General features: G+C 39.5%; 1 protein-coding gene across 1 annotated transcript; it reads left to right on the plus strand.

The window, feature by feature from the left end:
• Positions 1-632: 632 nt before the first annotated feature.
• On the plus strand, positions 633-9,843 carry LOC103450546 (V-type proton ATPase 16 kDa proteolipid subunit). The gene is made up of 3 exons (XM_029109541.2): positions 633-1,068; positions 1,531-1,816; positions 9,411-9,843. The coding sequence occupies exons 1-3, from the start codon at positions 990-992 to the stop codon at positions 9,541-9,543; spliced, it is 498 nt and encodes a 165-aa protein (XP_028965374.1). The 5' UTR covers positions 633-989; the 3' UTR covers positions 9,544-9,843.
• The last annotated feature ends 8,976 nt before the right edge of the window (positions 9,844-18,819 follow it).

Below are 18,819 nucleotides of genomic sequence, written 5' to 3' on the forward strand. Positions count from 1 at the left end.
CTCAACAACCTTCAGATTTAATTTTCTTTTTCCGCCAACACATCTTCAGTTTGGATAAACAACACTGTGAAGGCAACCGGTGACATCTTCAATTTGGATAAACTGTTGCCGTAGAATTAGCCGATCGCGGAGCACCTTCAGTTTGGATAAACAACACTGCGTCAAGACTGACTGGTTATCTATCCAAGTCTCGGTCGAGAAGGATTTTCGAATCCTTATTGGCAGAAGTCATCTCATTAGTCTTCTCGACGAAGTGAGGTATTACAGGTTACTACATTCGGCACATTAAAAGTCGAATATGATATTGAACTTCGCAAAACTAGCAACCTTGTCCTCAGGCTCTATAACCTAAGGGCTGAGACGTGTTCCTTCCTCGGCCACAGTCGCAAGATCAAAAAGTCAGCAGCGCGCTCAACGCAACATCAACACATTTCACTCCCCAGCCGAGCTTGGCCAACGAGTTGGCACGCCCTGCACACAACCGAATGACGTAGTTAGCTTATTAATTACTCGGTCTGCATGTCATGTAGGCATGGTAGTTTTTAGGATCAACACATCCATATTTAGTACAAATATGTCAATATAATGTTGTTAATACTGTATTGATATTCACTTGTTATGTCATCGTCCACGTAGTTAGATGTCACTCTTCGTATTACAATGTGACCCGCTCGTACCGTACACGATTCAACTAGTTTGATTTGTAATCGTTTGATTTCAGTCTTGGTACCCAGAACTACGTTTCGTCCATGTCCTTGGGTCCTAAAATGCTTAAAGTCCAAAAGAAATTGGGTTGGGTCCTTGGGAAACTTACAAACAAGTCGGATTCGGGCAATACCCGGCCCATCCAGCTTGCAACTAATGAGGGATATTACAAATGATAGCAGTTAAGCGATTCCCGTCGACGACTTTCGCTTGGTTCAGCAGCAGACACACCAATCACTGAGCGAGGGAGAGAGAGATCAGAGATCCCAAATCCACGCTTCGCAATGTCTTCAACATTCAGTGGCGATGAAACGGCGCCGTTCTTCGGCTTCCTGGGCGCTGCTGCTGCCCTCGTTTTCTCATGTATCCAAACTCTTAACTCCAATCTCGCTTTTTCTCTGCGTTTTTCTTTTTGCAATGTGTTTGGTTCCCGAGAAAGTTTAGATCTACTTTGGATTTGATCATCTGTTCCATTCGGTTGTCAATTGAAATTGGTTGCTCTAATAACAAGCAATTAGGCAATTAGGTGAAGTTTCAGTTTTGATGGTTAATTTTTGGTTAATTATCATTTGGGACCCTGAAAGTACAAAACTTTTGCTTGAAAGGAGCTAAATTTGACTATTATTATTCACTTTATGGTCTGATGATATGTTGTTGGAGTTTGTTAACATGGATCTCAAACCCCATCACTCAAAAGAGACTGATTGATCTGTTTGGCTTGGTTTATACTACATACTTGCATTTATTACCCAAAATTTTAGAACCCCGAATGGAGGTTTAGTGTACTTGATATGACGGCGACCTCGTTGGGGATTTGTATTTTAGGTATGGGAGCTGCCTATGGCACAGCAAAGAGTGGTGTTGGTGTGGCATCTATGGGAGTGATGAGGCCTGAGCTGGTGATGAAATCCATTGTTCCGGTTGTTATGGCTGGAGTTCTGGGTATTTATGGCCTTATTATTGCTGTTATCATCAGTACCGGGATTAACCCTAAGGCCAAGTCATATTACCTCTTTGATGGTTATGCACATCTCTCATCTGGTCTTGCTTGCGGTCTCGCTGGGCTCTCTGCTGGAATGGCAATTGGTATTGTTGGCGACGCTGGTGTAAGGTATAAGTTCTGATCTAAGTGCATATGCGTTTCCATAATTGTTTCTTGTTGTTTTCTGGTTTGTTTTATATGTTTTAATGTCTATACAACAACAACAACAACAAAGCCTTTTCCCACTAAGTGGGGTCGGCTATATGAATCCTAGAACGCCATTGCGCTCGGTTTTGTGTCATGCCCTCCGTTAGATCCAAGTACTCTAAGTCTTTTCTTAGAGTCTCTTCCAAAGTTTTCCTAGGTCTTCCTCTACCCCTTCGGCCCTGAACCTCTGTCCCGTAGTCACATCTTCGAACCGGAGCGTCAGTCGGCCTTCTTTGCACATGTCCAAATCACCAGAGCCGATTTTCTCTCATCTTTCCTACAATTTCGGCTACTCCTACTTTACCTCGGATATCCTCATTCCCAATCTTATCCTTTCTCGTGTGCCCACACATCCCACGAAGCATCCTCATCTCCGCTACACCCATTTTGTGTACGTGTTGATGCTTCACCACCCAACATTCTCTGCCATACAACATCGCTGGCCTTATTGCCGTCCTATAAAATTTTCCCTTGAGCTTCAGTGGCCTACGACGGTCACACAACACGCCGGATGCACTCTTTCCATCCAGCTCGTATTCTATGGTTGAGATCTCCATCTAATTCTCCGTTCTCTTGCAAGATAGATCCTAGGTAACGAAAACGGTCGCTTTTTGTGATCTTCGCTAGATTGCTCCGGTCATTAGTGTGGATAAGTATATAAATGGATAGAGATAGGAAAGCAAACACAAGATGTACGTGGTTCACCCAGATTGGCTGCGTCCACGGAATAGAAGAGTTCTCATTAATTGGGAAGGGTTTACACAAGTACATAGGTTCAAGCTCTCCTTTAGTGAGTACGAGTGAATGATTTAGTACAAATGACATTAGGAAATATTGTGGGAGAATGATCTCGTAATCACGAAACTTCTAAGTATCGGAGTGTGGTGTCGTCTTGACTTGCCTTATCTGTCTCATAGGTAGATGTGGCATCTTCTCTGGAAGTACTCTTCCTCCATCCAGGGGTGGTATCTTTAACTGGTGGAGATGCACAAGGTAATGTATCAATTTCATTTGAAGCTTACTTGTAGTTTCAGGCTTGGTCAAGCGCGATACAAACCATGTAGTAGGAGTCCCCCAAGTCGCCGAGCTAGGGGGTCTGCTGAAAGCGTTGACAGACAAGGTAAGCAATCAGAGCTCCGACTGATTGTTCACCTTCTCCCCATCTTGCAGCAGCATGAAGGATAAAGAGAAGAAAAATGAGAAGAGATGATATGAGATACTTTTGCTTTTGAAGAAGTAACTTTCCACAGGCTTATTCTTGAACTGAGCTGGAGGGTTTTCTGGTTTCCTCCAGAGTATAAGGCCGACTGAAGAATTTGAGGGTCAAAACAAGTCCATCAAATCTAGAGTACGTTCCACCCTGCTGATATGGGATACTTTTGCTTTTGACAGAGTAATGGATGTATCGGCACGTGTGCTGTTACGCTTGTCTCCACATGCTTCCTTGTATCCTTCGCACTTGCCCTATCTGTTCCTCAAGCAGATGCGGAATCTTCCCTGGAAACATAAGATGATGAAGATGAGTACTCGAGAGCAATGCCAGGTAAGTAATCAGGTAAGGGGTTCCAGGCAGTCAGTTCCTGGCTGGAAGCTTGATTCCAAGTGCTGACTGATTGCTCTCTTTCTCCTTGTCTTGCAGGTAAAAACAAGGCCAAAAGAAAAAACAGGGAAAAAGCATGATATGGGATACTCTTGCTTTTAACCCTGATGATATGAGATATTCTTGCTCTAGTATAGCTTGTTTGCAGAGGTATTATCGGGGGGAAAGAAAGCTGAATATTTCGAAAGGCTTTGTTGGGAGTGCCCTCTCAGATATGATGAAGGGTTGAGCATTTTTGCAGGTCTGCCTGTCCGTTGGGGATGGAGGTCGACATATATAGGCGTCTCCCTAACAACAAGTAGTAATGCTATTCCTTTACCCTGCTTGGTCATAGCACGGTAGTGGGAGCTGCCAGTTTCACATGTTTTAACTCTGTCAGAGCACTTTGAAAAAGTGGTCTGTGGTATCTGGCTCTCGAGATTCGGAGAACGATGCCTCTTCGATTTTTGAGAAAGCAATTATGCTGGGGGTCTGACTCTCGAGATTCGGAGAGCAGTGTCTCTTCGATTTTTGAGGAAGTAATCATGTTGGGAGTCTGGCTCTCGAGATTCGGAAGACGGTGCCTCTTCGATTTTGGAGCAAGCAATCTTGTTGGGAGTGTTGTCTCGAATGTGAGTAAAGGTTGGACATGTTTGCTAGTCTACCTTGCCACGAAGCACAAAGGTTGACACACAGGGACTTTCCAATTATCCAGCAATGGTACTGTTCCTTTACCCTCTCTTCGATTTTGAGAAAGTAGTCATGTTGGGAGTCTGGCTCTCGAGATTCGGAGGACGGTGCCTCTTCGATTTTGGAGCAAGCAATCTTGTTGGGACTGTTTTCTCGAATGTGAGTAAAGGTTGGGCATGTTTGCTAGTCTACCTTGCCACGAAGCACAGAGGTTGACACACAGGGACTTTCCAATTATCCAGCAGTGGTACTGTTCCTTTACCCTTGTGGGTAATAATATGGTAGCTAGACCTTCAAAATTTATGTGTCTAAACTTTGTTAGTGCCGTTTCTTTGCTATTCTTTTACCTTTCTTGGTCAGAGCGATGTAGTGGGAGCTGCAAGCTTCACGTGCTCAACTTTGGCAGAGAACTTTGGCAAAGTGATCTGTGGTACCCATGAGTTATTGTTGCGTGTGGGAAGTGGGTGATTGAACAGTAAGATTCATGTGCTTTCTACTTCACCAGAAGTCTTCGACAGAATGCCCATAATTTCTGCAAAGCTGAGTGTGCGTGTGACAGGTGCTGACAAGGCTAGAAAAGTAGGTGCCTCTTCGATTTCTGAGATCGGCCCTCGTGGTCTCTGAGCAGCCCAGCTTTTGAGAAAGCGAGCGCCTCTTCGATTGATTCGGAGAATGGTGCCTCACCGATTTTTGAGAAAGCAATCATGCTGGGGGTCTGGCTCTCGAGATTCGGGGAGCAGTCTCTTCGATTTTTGAGAAAGTAATCATGTTGGGAGAGTGGCTCTCGAGATTCGGAGGGCGGTGCCTCTTCGATTTTGGAGCAAGCAATCTTGTTGGGAGTGTTTTCTCGAATGTGAGTAAAGGTTGGGCATGTTTGCTAGTCTACCTTGCCACGAAGCACAGAGGTTGACACACAGGGACTTTCCAATTATCCAGCAATGGTACTGTTCCTTTACCCTCTCTTCGATTTTTAAGAAAGTAGTCATGTTGGGAGTCTGGCTCTTTAGATTCGGAGGACGGTGCCTCTTCGATTTTGGAGCAAGCAATCTTATTGGGAGTGTTTTCTCGAATGTGAGTAAAGGTTGGGCATGTTTGCTAGTCTACCTTGCCACGAAGCACAGAGGTTGACATACATGGACTTTCCAATTATCCAGCAGTGGTACTGTTCCTTTACCCTTGTGGGTAATAATATGGTAGCTAGACCTTCAAAATTTATGGGTCTAAACTTTGTTAGTGCTGTTTCTTTGCTATTCTTTTACCCTTCTTGGTCAGAGCGATGTAGTGGGAGCTGCAAGCTTCACGTGCTCAACTTTGGCAGAGAACTTTGGCAAAGTTATCTGTGGTACCCATGAGCTTATTGTTGCGTGTGGGAAGTGGGTGATTGAACAGTAAGATTCATGTGTTTTCTACTTCCCCAGAAGTCTTTGACAGAATGCCCATAATTTCCGCAAAGCTGAGTGTGCGTGTGACAGGTGCTGACAAGGCTGGAAAAGTAGGTGCCTCTTCGATTTCTGGGATCGGCCCTCGTGGTCTCTAGGGAGCCCAGCTTTTGAGAAAGCGAGCGCCTTTTCGATTTCTGAGATCGGCCTTCGTGGTCTTTGAGCAGCCCAACTTTTGAGAAAGCAAACGGCTCTTCGATTTCTGAGATCAACCCTCGTGATCTCTAAGCAGCCCAACTTTTGAGAAAGCAAACGCCTCTTCGATTTCTGAGCAGGCGCCTCTTTGATTTCTGAAGCTCCGTCGAGTGCAGATTTTTATAGAGGCTGGCATTAAGTTCCAAAGCACACTTGAATCTCCACCAGTAGAAGCTTCATTCTTGCACTTCTAAGATCTTGATTTGTCCGACCTCTTCTCTCTTCAACACCTTTGAAAATGTCTGGCCCCTCCGACCGTCGTTTTGACTTGAACCTTGTTGAAGAGGCAGCCCCGCCTTCTCCAGACAACATATGGCGCCCATCCTTTGTCTCCCCAACTGGTCCTCTTACCGTTGGGGATTCCGTGATGAAGAATGATATGACCGCTGCGGTGGTGGCCAGGAACCTTCTCACTCCCAAAGATAACAGACTACTTTCCAAACGGTCTGATGAGTTAGCTGTTAAGGATTCGCTGGCTCTCAGTGTTCAGTGTGCAGGTTCTGTGTCTAATATGGCCCAACGCCTATTTGCTCGAACCCGCCAAGTTGAATCATTGGCGGCTGAAGTAATGAGTCTCAAACAGGAGATTAGAGGGCTCAAGCATGAGAATAAACAGTTGCACCGGCTCGCACATGACTATGCTACAAACATGAAGAGGAAGCTTGACCAGATGAAGGAAACTGATGGTCAGGTTTTACTTGATCATCAGAGATTTGTGGGTTTGTTCCAAAGGCATTTATTGCCTTCGTCTTCTGGGGCTGTACCGCGTAATGAAGCTCCAAATGATCAACCTCTGATGCCTCCTCCTTCTAGGGTTTTGTCCAGTACTGAGGCTCCAAATGATCCCCCTCCGGTGCCTTCTCTTTCTGGGGCTCTACCGACTGCTGAGACTTCTCCTAAGCAACCTTTGTGAAGGCTCCCTCTTGTGTGTTTATTTTGACTCATGTATATGTACATATTTGTAGCTTATCGGGGATATCAATAAATAAGCTTTCCTTCATTTCAACGTATTGTGTTAAATACACCAAAGCCTTCTTCGCTAAGTTCTTTGAATTTGCTTTTGTTGAAGCTTGTATGTTGAAGCTTTCTGAGTGGAGCATGTAGGTTGGGGTAGTGTTCCCTTAATTTCCCGAGTGAGGAAAACTTCTTGGTTGGAGACTTGGAAAATCCAAGTCACTGAGTGGGATCGGCTATATGAATCTTAGAACGCCATTGTGCTCGATCCTGTGTCATGTCCTTCGTTAGATCCAAGTACTGTAAGTCTTTTCTTAGAGTCTCTTCCAAAGTTTTCCTAGGTCTTCCTCTACCCCTTCGGCCCTGAACCTCTGTCCCATAGTCGCATCTTCTAATCGGAGCGTCAGTAGGCCTTCTTTGCACATGTCCAAACCACCGTAACCGATTTTCTCTCATCTTTCCTTCAATTTCGGTTACTCCTACTTTACCCCGGATATCCTCATTCCTAATCTTATCCTTTCTCGTGTGCCCACACATCCAACGAAGCATCCTCATCTCCGCTACACCCATTTTGTGTACGTGTTGATGTTTCACCGCCCAACATTCTGTGCCATACAGCATCGCCGGCCTTATTGCCGTCCTATAAAATTTTCCCTTGAGCTTCAGTGGCATACGGCGGTCACACAACACGCCGGATGCACTCTTCCACTTCATCCATCCAGCTTGTATTCTATGGTTGAGATCTCCATCTAATTCTCCGTTCTTTTGCAAGATAGATCCTAGGTAACGAAAACGGTCGCTCTTTGGTATTTCTTGATCTCCGATCCTCACCCCTAACTCGTTTTGGCCTCCATTTGCACTGAACTTGCACTCCATATATTCTGTCTTTGATCGGCTTAGGCGAAGACCTTTAGATTCCAACACTTCTCTCCAAAGGTTAAGCTTTGCATTTACCCCTTCCTGAGTTTCATCTATCAACACTATATCGTCTGCGAAAAGCATACACCAAGGAATATCATCTTGAATATGTCCTGTTAACTCATCCATTACCAACGCAAAAAGGTAAGGACTTAAGGATGAGCCTTGATGTAATCCTACAGTTATGGGAAAGCTTTCGGTTTGTCCTTCATGAGTTCTTACGGCAGTCTTTGCTCCTTCGTACATATCCTTTATAGCTTGGATATATGCTACTCGTACTCCTTTCTTCTCTAAAATCCTCCAAAGAATGCTGTTCAAATCAGTACCCCTTTCTTTTTCTTTTCGAATATTAGGCAGAGAATAATTACGGTAGCCATATTTGTCCTTAAACGTGCTTTTTGAGCAGTGAACAGAGTAGAACTAACTTCACAAATAGCAATACTGGTCTTTCTTGTTTTCCTTTCTTTTATTTGTCTCTTACAGAAATTTCCGAGTAGTAGAGTTTGTTGGTGAGCTTTTTTTACCGACTGTCACAATGAACCAAATTACTTAGCCTCTTGTTTAATTTCAGAATTGATATGCAAAGCAAATTTTTTTTCCAAGACTAGATTTAAAGATAAAGAGATTGGCCTGATAGAGGATTAGTATAGTCATTGTAAATTGGAATATCCAAGGAAGGATATTAAACCCCTGAGTTCATTTTAATATGGGAAGTTGGAGTCCAAGACAAGGATAGTAAGTTAGTAACTTAAAGCCACGAAAGACTAGAACTAAAATTAATGATAAATCGTAGTATGGAAATGGATAGTGAAAACATTGTAAACTATGCTAGGGCTAATAAATTGATGTCATGTTTACTTACAAGGAATGAGAATGCAAGGTTGGGTATCATTTCCATTTCTGGAAAATCCACCGTTTACTAACACAAGGAATGAATAAATAAGTGGGCCACATTTTGATGATATTGCTCTATTCCCAATTTACCTAGGTATCATTGTCAGGGGATGTTTATCCCATACCTAAAAATTTAAAGGTATAATTCCCCCCATTAGCCCATATCACTCCTATTCCCAAAAGTATAAGTATCTTAACTGTTCCTGGCAATGTGTAAAGAAGTCCAAGGTTCTTGAGACTATAGTAAAATGTGTCTCGCAGAATATGATCCAAATGTCAATGTATGTTTGACACGTAAGACGAAAATATCATTCTCAAGAACAACTATTGGAGTGGTTCTAATTTAGGGCTTGGAATTACTTGAGAATTAATATTAAAGTTCTCTTTACAAGTAATATGGACTTTTGGTGTAATTGTAATCTGTATGGCCCTGAATATGATTCTAATTCTCATATGTATGCGTCACAAATCACAATACTCAGAAAGTACCAACAGTGGTTAAATTTGAAGTTTATAACTAGTATAATTTGGTAGACAAATGGTATAGCGTTTTACTATAATTTGGCAGTGTGGGTCAAAAGGAGTAAAGATGAAACGATGGCCCTTAGCCCTTAAGTTTTCATGGATCTGTGAAGCTACTTTTTGTCACTTGAGAGCAAAAGAGCAGAACAACTAGAGTTTTAATTGGTTATTGAAAGATATTTGGTTGTAGCGCTTGATCGATATTCCTTACTTTAAATGCTCTTTTTTATTTGAGATTTATTATCCTCTATAGTCTCTACGTAGTAGTCTCAACCTAATTTTAATTAAGTTGTGCACCTCTGGATTAACTGAGCTTGTTTTGTAGAGCTAATGCACAGCAGCCAAAACTCTTTGTTGGGATGATCCTCATTCTCATTTTTGCTGAAGCACTGGCCCTTTACGGCCTCATTGTTGGCATCATCTTGTCTTCTCGATCAGGCCAATCCAGAGCAGACTAAGAAGTGACCGTGCGGTCTAATATTCTTTTATTGCTTATTTATATCACTTCAAAGGGAAAACTTTTGGCCGCTCTCAGGTTAGTAGTTGGACTCTGCTCGCTGGTTCGTAAAGAATATGTTTGTGTAAGTAACGGCCCTGCCTTGTAGTAGTAAGTTTGAGGTTTTCATTCAACAGAATAAAAGCTTTTGAAGCTGTTAAGGTTTTTTCATCGATTGATGTATTTTCCGCCAGAACTATCTTGATTGTCAAATGCCAGATTGGGCCTTTATTATGCTATTTTAAGAATTTGTGCCTTGTTATGTTGTGAGTAAAGGACCAACCCTTGCTAGATTGGAGCCTTCATGTACATGGTTGTAGTCGGCAAAACCAATTGGTTGTTATGCTCATCTCACATTTAGATTTTTTCTAATATTGTTTTATTAGTGGGGGAAGGGAGATTCAAACGTAGAATTGTTTTAAAATTGAAAAGACATATCATTTGACAAAAAACTAGCTAGTTTATTTAAGCGAATCTTAACACTTCGTTTGGGTATAAGGGACTGTTCTAAAAAATCTCCGCCTAGTGCCGTGTAGGATGTTGGTTACCGTCCCGATTAATTCTTAGGCATTTGAAGATTAATAAAGGGCGCCTAGACTTGCTTAGGCATCCGTTTAGCCCGTCTAGACCCGCCTAGGCACCTACCTAGGTCGCGATTCTCAATTGGACGGAAAAATTGATTACCATTTTTGCATTTTTTTTAATAAAAATGTAAGAGATTCGTTGAATACTTGGATGAAATTCATTATATGTTTGTTTCTCATATTTTCAATATGTTCTAATACTTTATCATCTATATGTCATTTTATTTTGTAATTTATCTATCTGAATACAATTTTGTATTTTTTAAGTATAAAAAGGCACTTAGTTATATGGTATATCATAAATTTACTTAAATCCGCCTAGCTCCTGCCTAGGTGCTAGGCTCTAGCCTGCTGCCCACTAACGCTTAGTGTCTTTTAAAACTTTGGCATAAGGTGGGGGCAAATCCATCTCAAAACTCATTGATACACGCGTCATGTCTTCAGAGGCTGAATTATTTATTTATTTGTTTAATTGTTTATCTTTAGGTATGTTGCAAAAAAAGAGATCTTAAGACAAAGTCGTTAAGAGGGGAGGAGGAGACAGAATTTACCATCCTTCTTTCTCCTTTTTTCTTTAGGTTTCACTTGGTGAATTCAAATTTCCTTGTAGTCAAATGGTATGAGCCATGATCAAATTCGAGAGTACATCATCTTTTTTCTGTTCTTTCATCAATTTAATCATTCCGCCAAAATTCTCTCTCGAAAATTTATTATTTTTCTAAACCTAGTGTTAGCGCGCGCCGATTTGAGTAGGAACGTAAAAGAAATAAAATATACATATGAAATGTTATGTGGATGCTACTGCATGTGAGTTCATAGAATGGTCATGTAAAACACGCATATTTCACGAGTAATTTACATAAATGATGTACATTAAAGTGTTTTGACGTAAAAACACAAGTTGCGTCTTTTTAAATATTTTGTAAATGATATAGGGAATCACCTTGGAACGTTTTACTTATGTATGTATTGCTTAGGGGCCCAAATGGGGGCCTAGGGGTCCATATATGGTGGTTGAATATGTGAAGAAGGTTATGCTCATGGGCCCGCATGGGGGTCATTTGTAGAAAGAGATTTTACTGGGGTGTGTTAAAACTCAACTCATCAAATTTAGGACATTTGAATTATAATCAGGGTGATACTTGCTATCCACTCTTCAAACATTCTTTTTATTATAATAAGGGTAATACTTGCATTTCCTTTAGGATGAGCTCATTCCCCAACATTCAAATAACGTATCTTCCTTGTAAATTTTTAACAATTAGAACCACTTAAGGCACGTTTACTAATCCGTAATCAAATTGAGAGGAATTGGATTGAGGAGGAATTAAAATGAGGTGGAATCAGAATCAGATTCATGTTGAAGTTGTTTACTAAAACTGTTTGCAATTGGAGTAGGAATGATGTTGAGTCCATATAAATTGTTTAATAATTCACTTCAATCGGAATGAAAACTCGGTTGATTACTATATTGCCCTTACATAAATAAATTATTTCCATACTAATTAATTTAATTAAATTTATATAATAAAATTCATCTATATAAAATATATATAAATAAGTTTTATTTATTTATTAAAAGATGGTAGGAATGATGTTGAATTCATATAAGTTGTTTACTAATTCACTTCAATCGGAATAAAAACTAGGTTGATTACTAAATTGCCCTTACATAAATAAATTATTTTCATACTAATTAATTGAATTAAATTTATATAATAAAATTCATCTATATAAAAATATATAGATAGGTTTTATTTATTTATTAAAAGATGGCATAATGAGTGTCAAATGAAGGGCAATGTTGGGATAATAAGAAACAAGTGAGGGCATAATTGGTAAATAAACTCCATTCCAGATTCCTCAAGTCACAAGGAATTGAAATACCTCCCTTATGTAGGGAGTCCAATTCCTCCAAAATTAGGAGTTGGATTCCTTAATGTGTGTGGACCCCACATGTATTTTGATTCCCTAAGATTACGTAAACAAAGGTGTATCCCATAATCGGAATCCAATTATGTAAATTGATTCCGATTACAGGTACGTAAACGTGCCATTAGTCTCTTAATCTTCATTCGAAGATTATCCCTTCAAAAAATCATTCGATTAGGAAACAGTTGAGTCATCCAAATGTAAAAAAAAAAAAAAAAAAAAAAAAATCAATAATGTAGTTACCATGACACACCACCTGGGAAGGTCGAAGCATACTGGCCATCACCGTGAGGTGAGGTAACCATAAAGGTAAGTGATGTAAAAAGTGAGTAAATTTAAAAACTAATTAGAACTAATTATACTAAATAGTGAAAGAGTGCGCGATCGTGGGAAGAACCCACTACAATTATTCAGAGCGTAATAGATAGTGAGACTACAAAAGAGTAGTCAAAGCAGCTAAGTACACTTATTACATAACAGTGATAAGTTCGCACGTCTAACAGAAGAGAATGTCAGAATTGCCGAGATTCCTCGAGTGCCACAAAGAGTACAGCTATCTAGGTCCTGGAGGGGCGAAAAATAAAGTTGACTGAGTCAGCAAAACAATGCTTATACAAAATCCTTTATTTTCGAATATACTAAGCCCTCGCCATAAAACAAGTATAGTTTTCTTAAAACATACTACGTAAGTATGTAAACAATAAATCAACAACATTAATAGTATAAAAATAAAAAATATGCCAAGTCATGATGTATCAAATGCCACAATAATATAATCAAGTGATAATCAAGTATAGCTAAGTGCTCATCCATCTAAGCTGACACACGAGTTTGAACATATAATTTCTAACACAAACAGAACTGGGTGAAATCAATATGCTCTAGTACTACGATCACGTGAAGGCTGGTCCAGAAGCATGTCACATATAAGTCGGATTACCTAATGCAATCTACCCGACAGGACTAGCCTTGGCCCTGGGGCGAGTACTAACACCAGGTGCAGCAAGATGAGCATGTACAAATATGTATGAATGCCATGACAGTAATATCTCAACCATATAGCAGCATTTATCACAATTATATCGCAATTATCAATTATTTGGCAATATATACGCAAAGTGATGTATTTATGCAATTTTGGAAACTATAAATACGTATAGATAAAAAAATTGCCCACTCACAAGTTCGTCGCTGGGTCGTAACCCTCGAGCCTAGCTTGGCCTCGAACGTCCTCGGGATACGTTTCCCCTATATGTCAAATAACTAAAATAGAATTAATTAAAGCACATATATGGAAACCTAAATAAAACCCCTATAGTTTGCTTAAACCTAGGGTTTAAATATACCATCGTGACCTATTCGACGTCACGAACATCCCCAAAATTTTAAAATAATTTTTGGATATCTCACACGCCCCCACGCGCTGGCAATGGCACGGCCAGACGCGCCCCCACGCTTAGGCCAGTGCCGTCAGTTAGCCTAACGCTGTCAGGAATATTCCGTTAAAAGCTAACAGAAGTTAACGACGTTACCTGACACCATCAGAAATATTCCATCGACTCTGACGGAATATTCTGTCTCCTTCTCCGATTCTTCTCGCCGTCGCCGCCATCTGCCACTCGATTTTTTCTGGATTTCTAGAAAAATTTCAAACTCATTATTCTTATTCATTTCTCAACCATTTTTGACGTACTTTATATGGATTTGAAGCTCATGAAGAGTAGAATCGCGTTATACCTGTTTGGAGTCCAAAAAAGTGGATGGAGGTCGCCGGACAAAGCCTCGAAAGTTCCGGCCAAAAGTGAACTCTTCGAAACTCAATCGTTTCACATCCAAATTTCTCCCAAATTGATGTAAGAGCCTTGAGGAGTTGTGTAGAAGCTTCCCCAAGCTTCAAAACTTCCTAACTCGCTCGAAAACACGTCGAACTCAGTTTGCTCGAGTTCGGACCTCACAAGTTCGACGTTGAAAACTCGCCCATTTCAGGTTTCAAGAACATGATTATGTTCGTAAGGATGAGATGAACACAAAAATGAGATTCTTGGGTTCGATCAACAAGCTTTGAAGCTTGTTCGAGGGTTTGCAAAGAAGAAGAGAGTATACGGGAGAGAGAGAAAGAAGAGAGAGAGAGTTCCTTTTCTCTTTTTCTGATTGGGGGACAGAAATGAGGGCACGTATGAGATTGGTGAGAAAGTGAAATAATGGAGAAGGGTGCACGGGATGGGCTAAATGAAAGCTAGGGATAAGGTCTTGGATTTTGTACAAAAAAGAGTATCAAAATCTATTCGGAATAGTGTCACACTGAAAAAATTTACGTACACTCGTAACAACGTGTACAATTTAAATGCAATAGAGAGAAATCAAATAAAAGCGATATAAATACGTCCACGTCACTTGCCAATAAGGGCATAACCGTCAATACATATACTCGGGGAGAAATTACATAGGGAAATTAGGGACGGGTCGTCACATACCAAGTACCATATTCATAATGAACCGCTGATTTATTTAATACATTTGAATGACTAAATGATATATAAATCGTAAATGGGGGGACAAGTAAGTTCCTCATGGGTTGACGACAACCACCTTGTTATTGCTTTTCCCTCCTTTTTGTCTTCTTTTTCTAGTAGTTCTACCCCTTGCCCGCTCTTTCGTCGCCTATGATCGTAGGTTTGAAAGGACGCGGCTTGTTTTCCCCGCGTTCTTCGTTGTTTTGGTTTTTTTTTTTATCATAATCCCTGGGGCCCTCCTTTTTCAACCCAAACACTCATCCTCTTCCATCATTTTCATTTAATCATCCTTCTCACATACCATTCATTCCAAAACCTTTGCTCAATACTAAGAGTGACTCACCTGTTTTGGCTGTCCAATCTAAACCTTCCCTTCACTACTCTGCACCCAACTAGCTGGAAAATTGGGACCTTAGCCCCATCCTAGGGTGTTTTGGATGCGGCTTAGCCCAAAACTAGGGTGTTTTAGATGCCCCCTTAGTCCCATCCTCTTCCCTTTTGTTTTGGCTTTTGGTTCTTCTTGTTGGGGCTTGTGTTGGAGGTTCAAATCTAATGACTCTTCTCCTATGTGGCGGTTTTGGTGGCGAAACTTGGTTTGGGAGATATCTTTGTTGGGTTGGAAATTTTTTGTGATGCGATACCTTCATCGAATTCAACGTGGAGTTGGTTTTCTTCGAGCGACTACCCTTGTGGTCACTGACGAGGTGGTTGTGTCAACGGTTGCGACGGATTTCTGCCTGTGCGGGACAGGATTTAAGGTTTTTTTATTTATAATATTCTGCCCGTTTGTTGTTTGGGCTTTGGCTATCCTCATTTTTTGTGTGCTCGTTTGTTGTACTTGTTATAGTGCCACTACCTTTCAATGAAATATTTGCTTTTCGACCAAAAAAAAAAAAAGCCATATAAGCTAACAAACTTACATTTAAAAAATTGCGTTTGTAAAAGTTGTTAGAGATGCTTTATATGGTTGGTACCCATAAATCATTTACGCATCCAGTAGCATCTTCTCTTCACCAACCAGATTGCAGATAGATAGGGTTAGGCATAATTTTCTGTAGCCTAATATCGCCTCGATGCATTCACATGCTCAGCATCAACCTTTTGTTTCTTTTTATTTATCAATTATCAAAGAAAACATGTTTTTTGTTTTTTGTTATTTTGCTGGTTAGTTTGTTGGCCTTCAGTTAATTAGCTATACTTTTTTTTAATTTTAAATAAATGGTTGTCTAAAAAGATGATTAAATATATGAATCCTATACTGTATCTGTATACAAGAACAAAACAGATCATTTGTTCGATTACTTATCCGGATTAAGGATTAAATTTTCAATAATACCTCCTCTAGCTAATAACGCTGTGTTGTCAAAATAGCTTGTAATGTCGTGTTTTGTCAAGTTTTTCCCAGTTAGGAAGTTTTTTTTTAAGAAAAAAAAATTATATATAAATAAAAATCATTAAAATAATTAAGAAGATGGTACTAGAGTTTTAGTACCAGGGTTCCAATCTGAGCCATGTGGCTTGTTAATCACAGAGTCTAATTAGTACTACCAAAACATTAAATAAAAAAAACCTGTTAGATCTTGTACCACAAGGATTCTTTGTCCAACTTCTGCAATAATTGAACGATCGTTAGAAGAACGGAAAATTTTCTCGCATTTTTGTTACTAATTTCTTCTCATTTTACAAAGGCAATCAACCCTTCATCTGCCAAATCTCTTTTGTCAAAGAGAGGTGATTTTCTCTCTATGCCAAGTCCAGTTTTTGTGGTTGTAGTCGATTTCTCGCTTTGTTGAGCGGAATTTTCATGGTTGTGGTCGTGTTCATACCTTTGGTATCTTTTGTTCAGGTCTAAAGTGATTTTTTGTGGTTTGTGCCCTTTGCTAAAAACTATGAGAATGATGTTCGGTGTTTGTTGGATGTGAATTATAGCAAGATTTTTTGTCGACGATTGTAAGATCATCTGAGGATGGTGTGATCATTTCCTCTTGGTGCCTTTAGTTCTTTGACTTGCAAGGTCAGACTAGGGTTTTGGGTTTATAATTGTGGAGTTGTAGTGTTTTGGCATGTGTGGCTTCTTAAATTATTCTATAGGTCACGTTTGACAAGTATTTTTTATGTACATTAATGTGAGCAAACTTATTTTCTCCCTTCAAACGCTACTCTTTATTTTGAGACTTTGAATAGAATGAATCAAAATATAGTTAATAAAAATGAATAAAACGTGCAAAAATAAAAATAAAAAGTATGCGGATGTACTATTTCTCTATGTAAAATGTAAAACTATGTTTTCTAGAGATTATTAAAATGTACATTAATTAGATCGGAGATGTAAACTTTCCCTACTTCTTCAAAACTTCTTTTTCTACTTTCTTCTTCCATAGCAAACCAATCACCCTAGCTGCTTTTCAATTGTTTCGCAACTCAACTAGTTATGATAAACAACAGAAGCATGCGATAACTTGACAGAATGGTGGGTCTCTCTTAGGAGATAACCCTACGCAACATTGCATTATACGTCGTGAGCATGCAATATGTGCTCGACCGACAAACTTCCACATTAAAGTGTTAACTAATTTTTGGGTTTTTAGGTAATATGTAATATGCATTGTGATCCAAGGTCTTACGTGGGAAACCATGTTTCTCTGTATATTAATATCCTGCTGACCCAAAACATGCATATTATATTAATCTGTTCTGGAGGCGATAAGGTACTGCTCACATCCTTCAGTTAATGGCCAAAAAAATTATTAGGTCATTCCCATTCCGCCAGTGTCATTTTTTCGGCATAGCTAGGGCTTGCCCAACTTTCTTTATGTTCGTTATGTGGTCCAATTCTTTCTTTTTTCCTTATTGAGATTTGAGATGATTATGTGGTCCAAATTTAAAGTAACAATTCATTGAAAGTATAAGTTTTTAAGAAGATAAATGATATTTTATAGAGATGCAAATCTAGGTTGACAAAAACTTGAGATGTTTTTTGGATTTAGCCCAGTTTTTAACATACTTGTATCATAAGAAATATATTTAAGATAGAAATGAATACAACTAATTCTAGAGGAAGATTACAAACAAACAGGATCTATTATATAAATAACTAAAAATGATTTATCTGAAAAATGTGTGATCTGATAGAGAAAATTGATTTCATTCCTAATATTATAAATAATCTTATGATTTAAGATATCACATTCTTTAAAACATTCATTTTTATAAACTTAATAAAAAGATTATAAATATTATACCAGACCTATTTCAATGAACTGGACTATTCTTAATATAGCTCACAAAATTAAATTATATTAAATTTATCTAGACGGTGCATCATGTCAAACATTACATTATCGTTTTGGAATTAAGAAAGGGACAACCACACATTTGAGAGAGGAGAGAAAGGCAGCACTTCATTTGATATCGTTTCTTTTCTAGTTGTGGATTACGAGCTTTACACTTTTCTAGTTGTGTATGTACGAATTATATTATATGAATAATAAAAGCATATATGGAGATGGATGCGTGGAGACGGATTATCCAATGAGTCCTTGCCAACTTTTCTGGGCTAAAGGCTTCCATGTGGTAGTAACTCAACTTCTTCTACAACATAAACAATACATTGGATAAACTTGCAGACATCAAACCCAATATCTATACCTGCCACCACTGCCATCGTTTGGCAACTTTGGCTGTTCGCCAATTTTGGCCACCACCGCCAACTTAAGCCGCTCATCACCATTTCTGTTTTTTGGTATTTGAGCACCGATTGGTTGTTGGCTAGCACCGAGTACTAGTCACCAGTGGCCATGTGTTTCGAATTGCTAACAGAAGGGTACTCCTTGCTGATAATTGATGACTTTTACGAAGATTTGCTTGTAAAAGGATCAATCACCATATTGTTACTTTAAGAACAAGAAAAACAACGAACGCCTCTATATGGTGCGTACTAATATGAAAACAGAAAGTAACGTGAAAAGTTCCAAAAGAACCAAAGGGCAAGTCTGATACGGCGCTATCTGGGGTGGCAATCCGAAACCTTTCTTCCATACGTTTAAACTAAATTATATGTAAAATACAAAAGCCACCCATATTGCGACTTAAACCTAAACCCAGACTTGTCCAAAGAATTTCCGAAAACAAGTCTTATGTTTGAGTTTGAATTCAAAATTCATGTAGCCTGCATATTCATTTGTGGCCACCATCAAATGTTTGACACGC

This window comes from Malus domestica, chromosome 10, assembly GCF_042453785.1.
Source record: "Malus domestica chromosome 10, GDT2T_hap1".
Taxonomy (NCBI): Eukaryota; Viridiplantae; Streptophyta; class Magnoliopsida; order Rosales; family Rosaceae; genus Malus; species Malus domestica.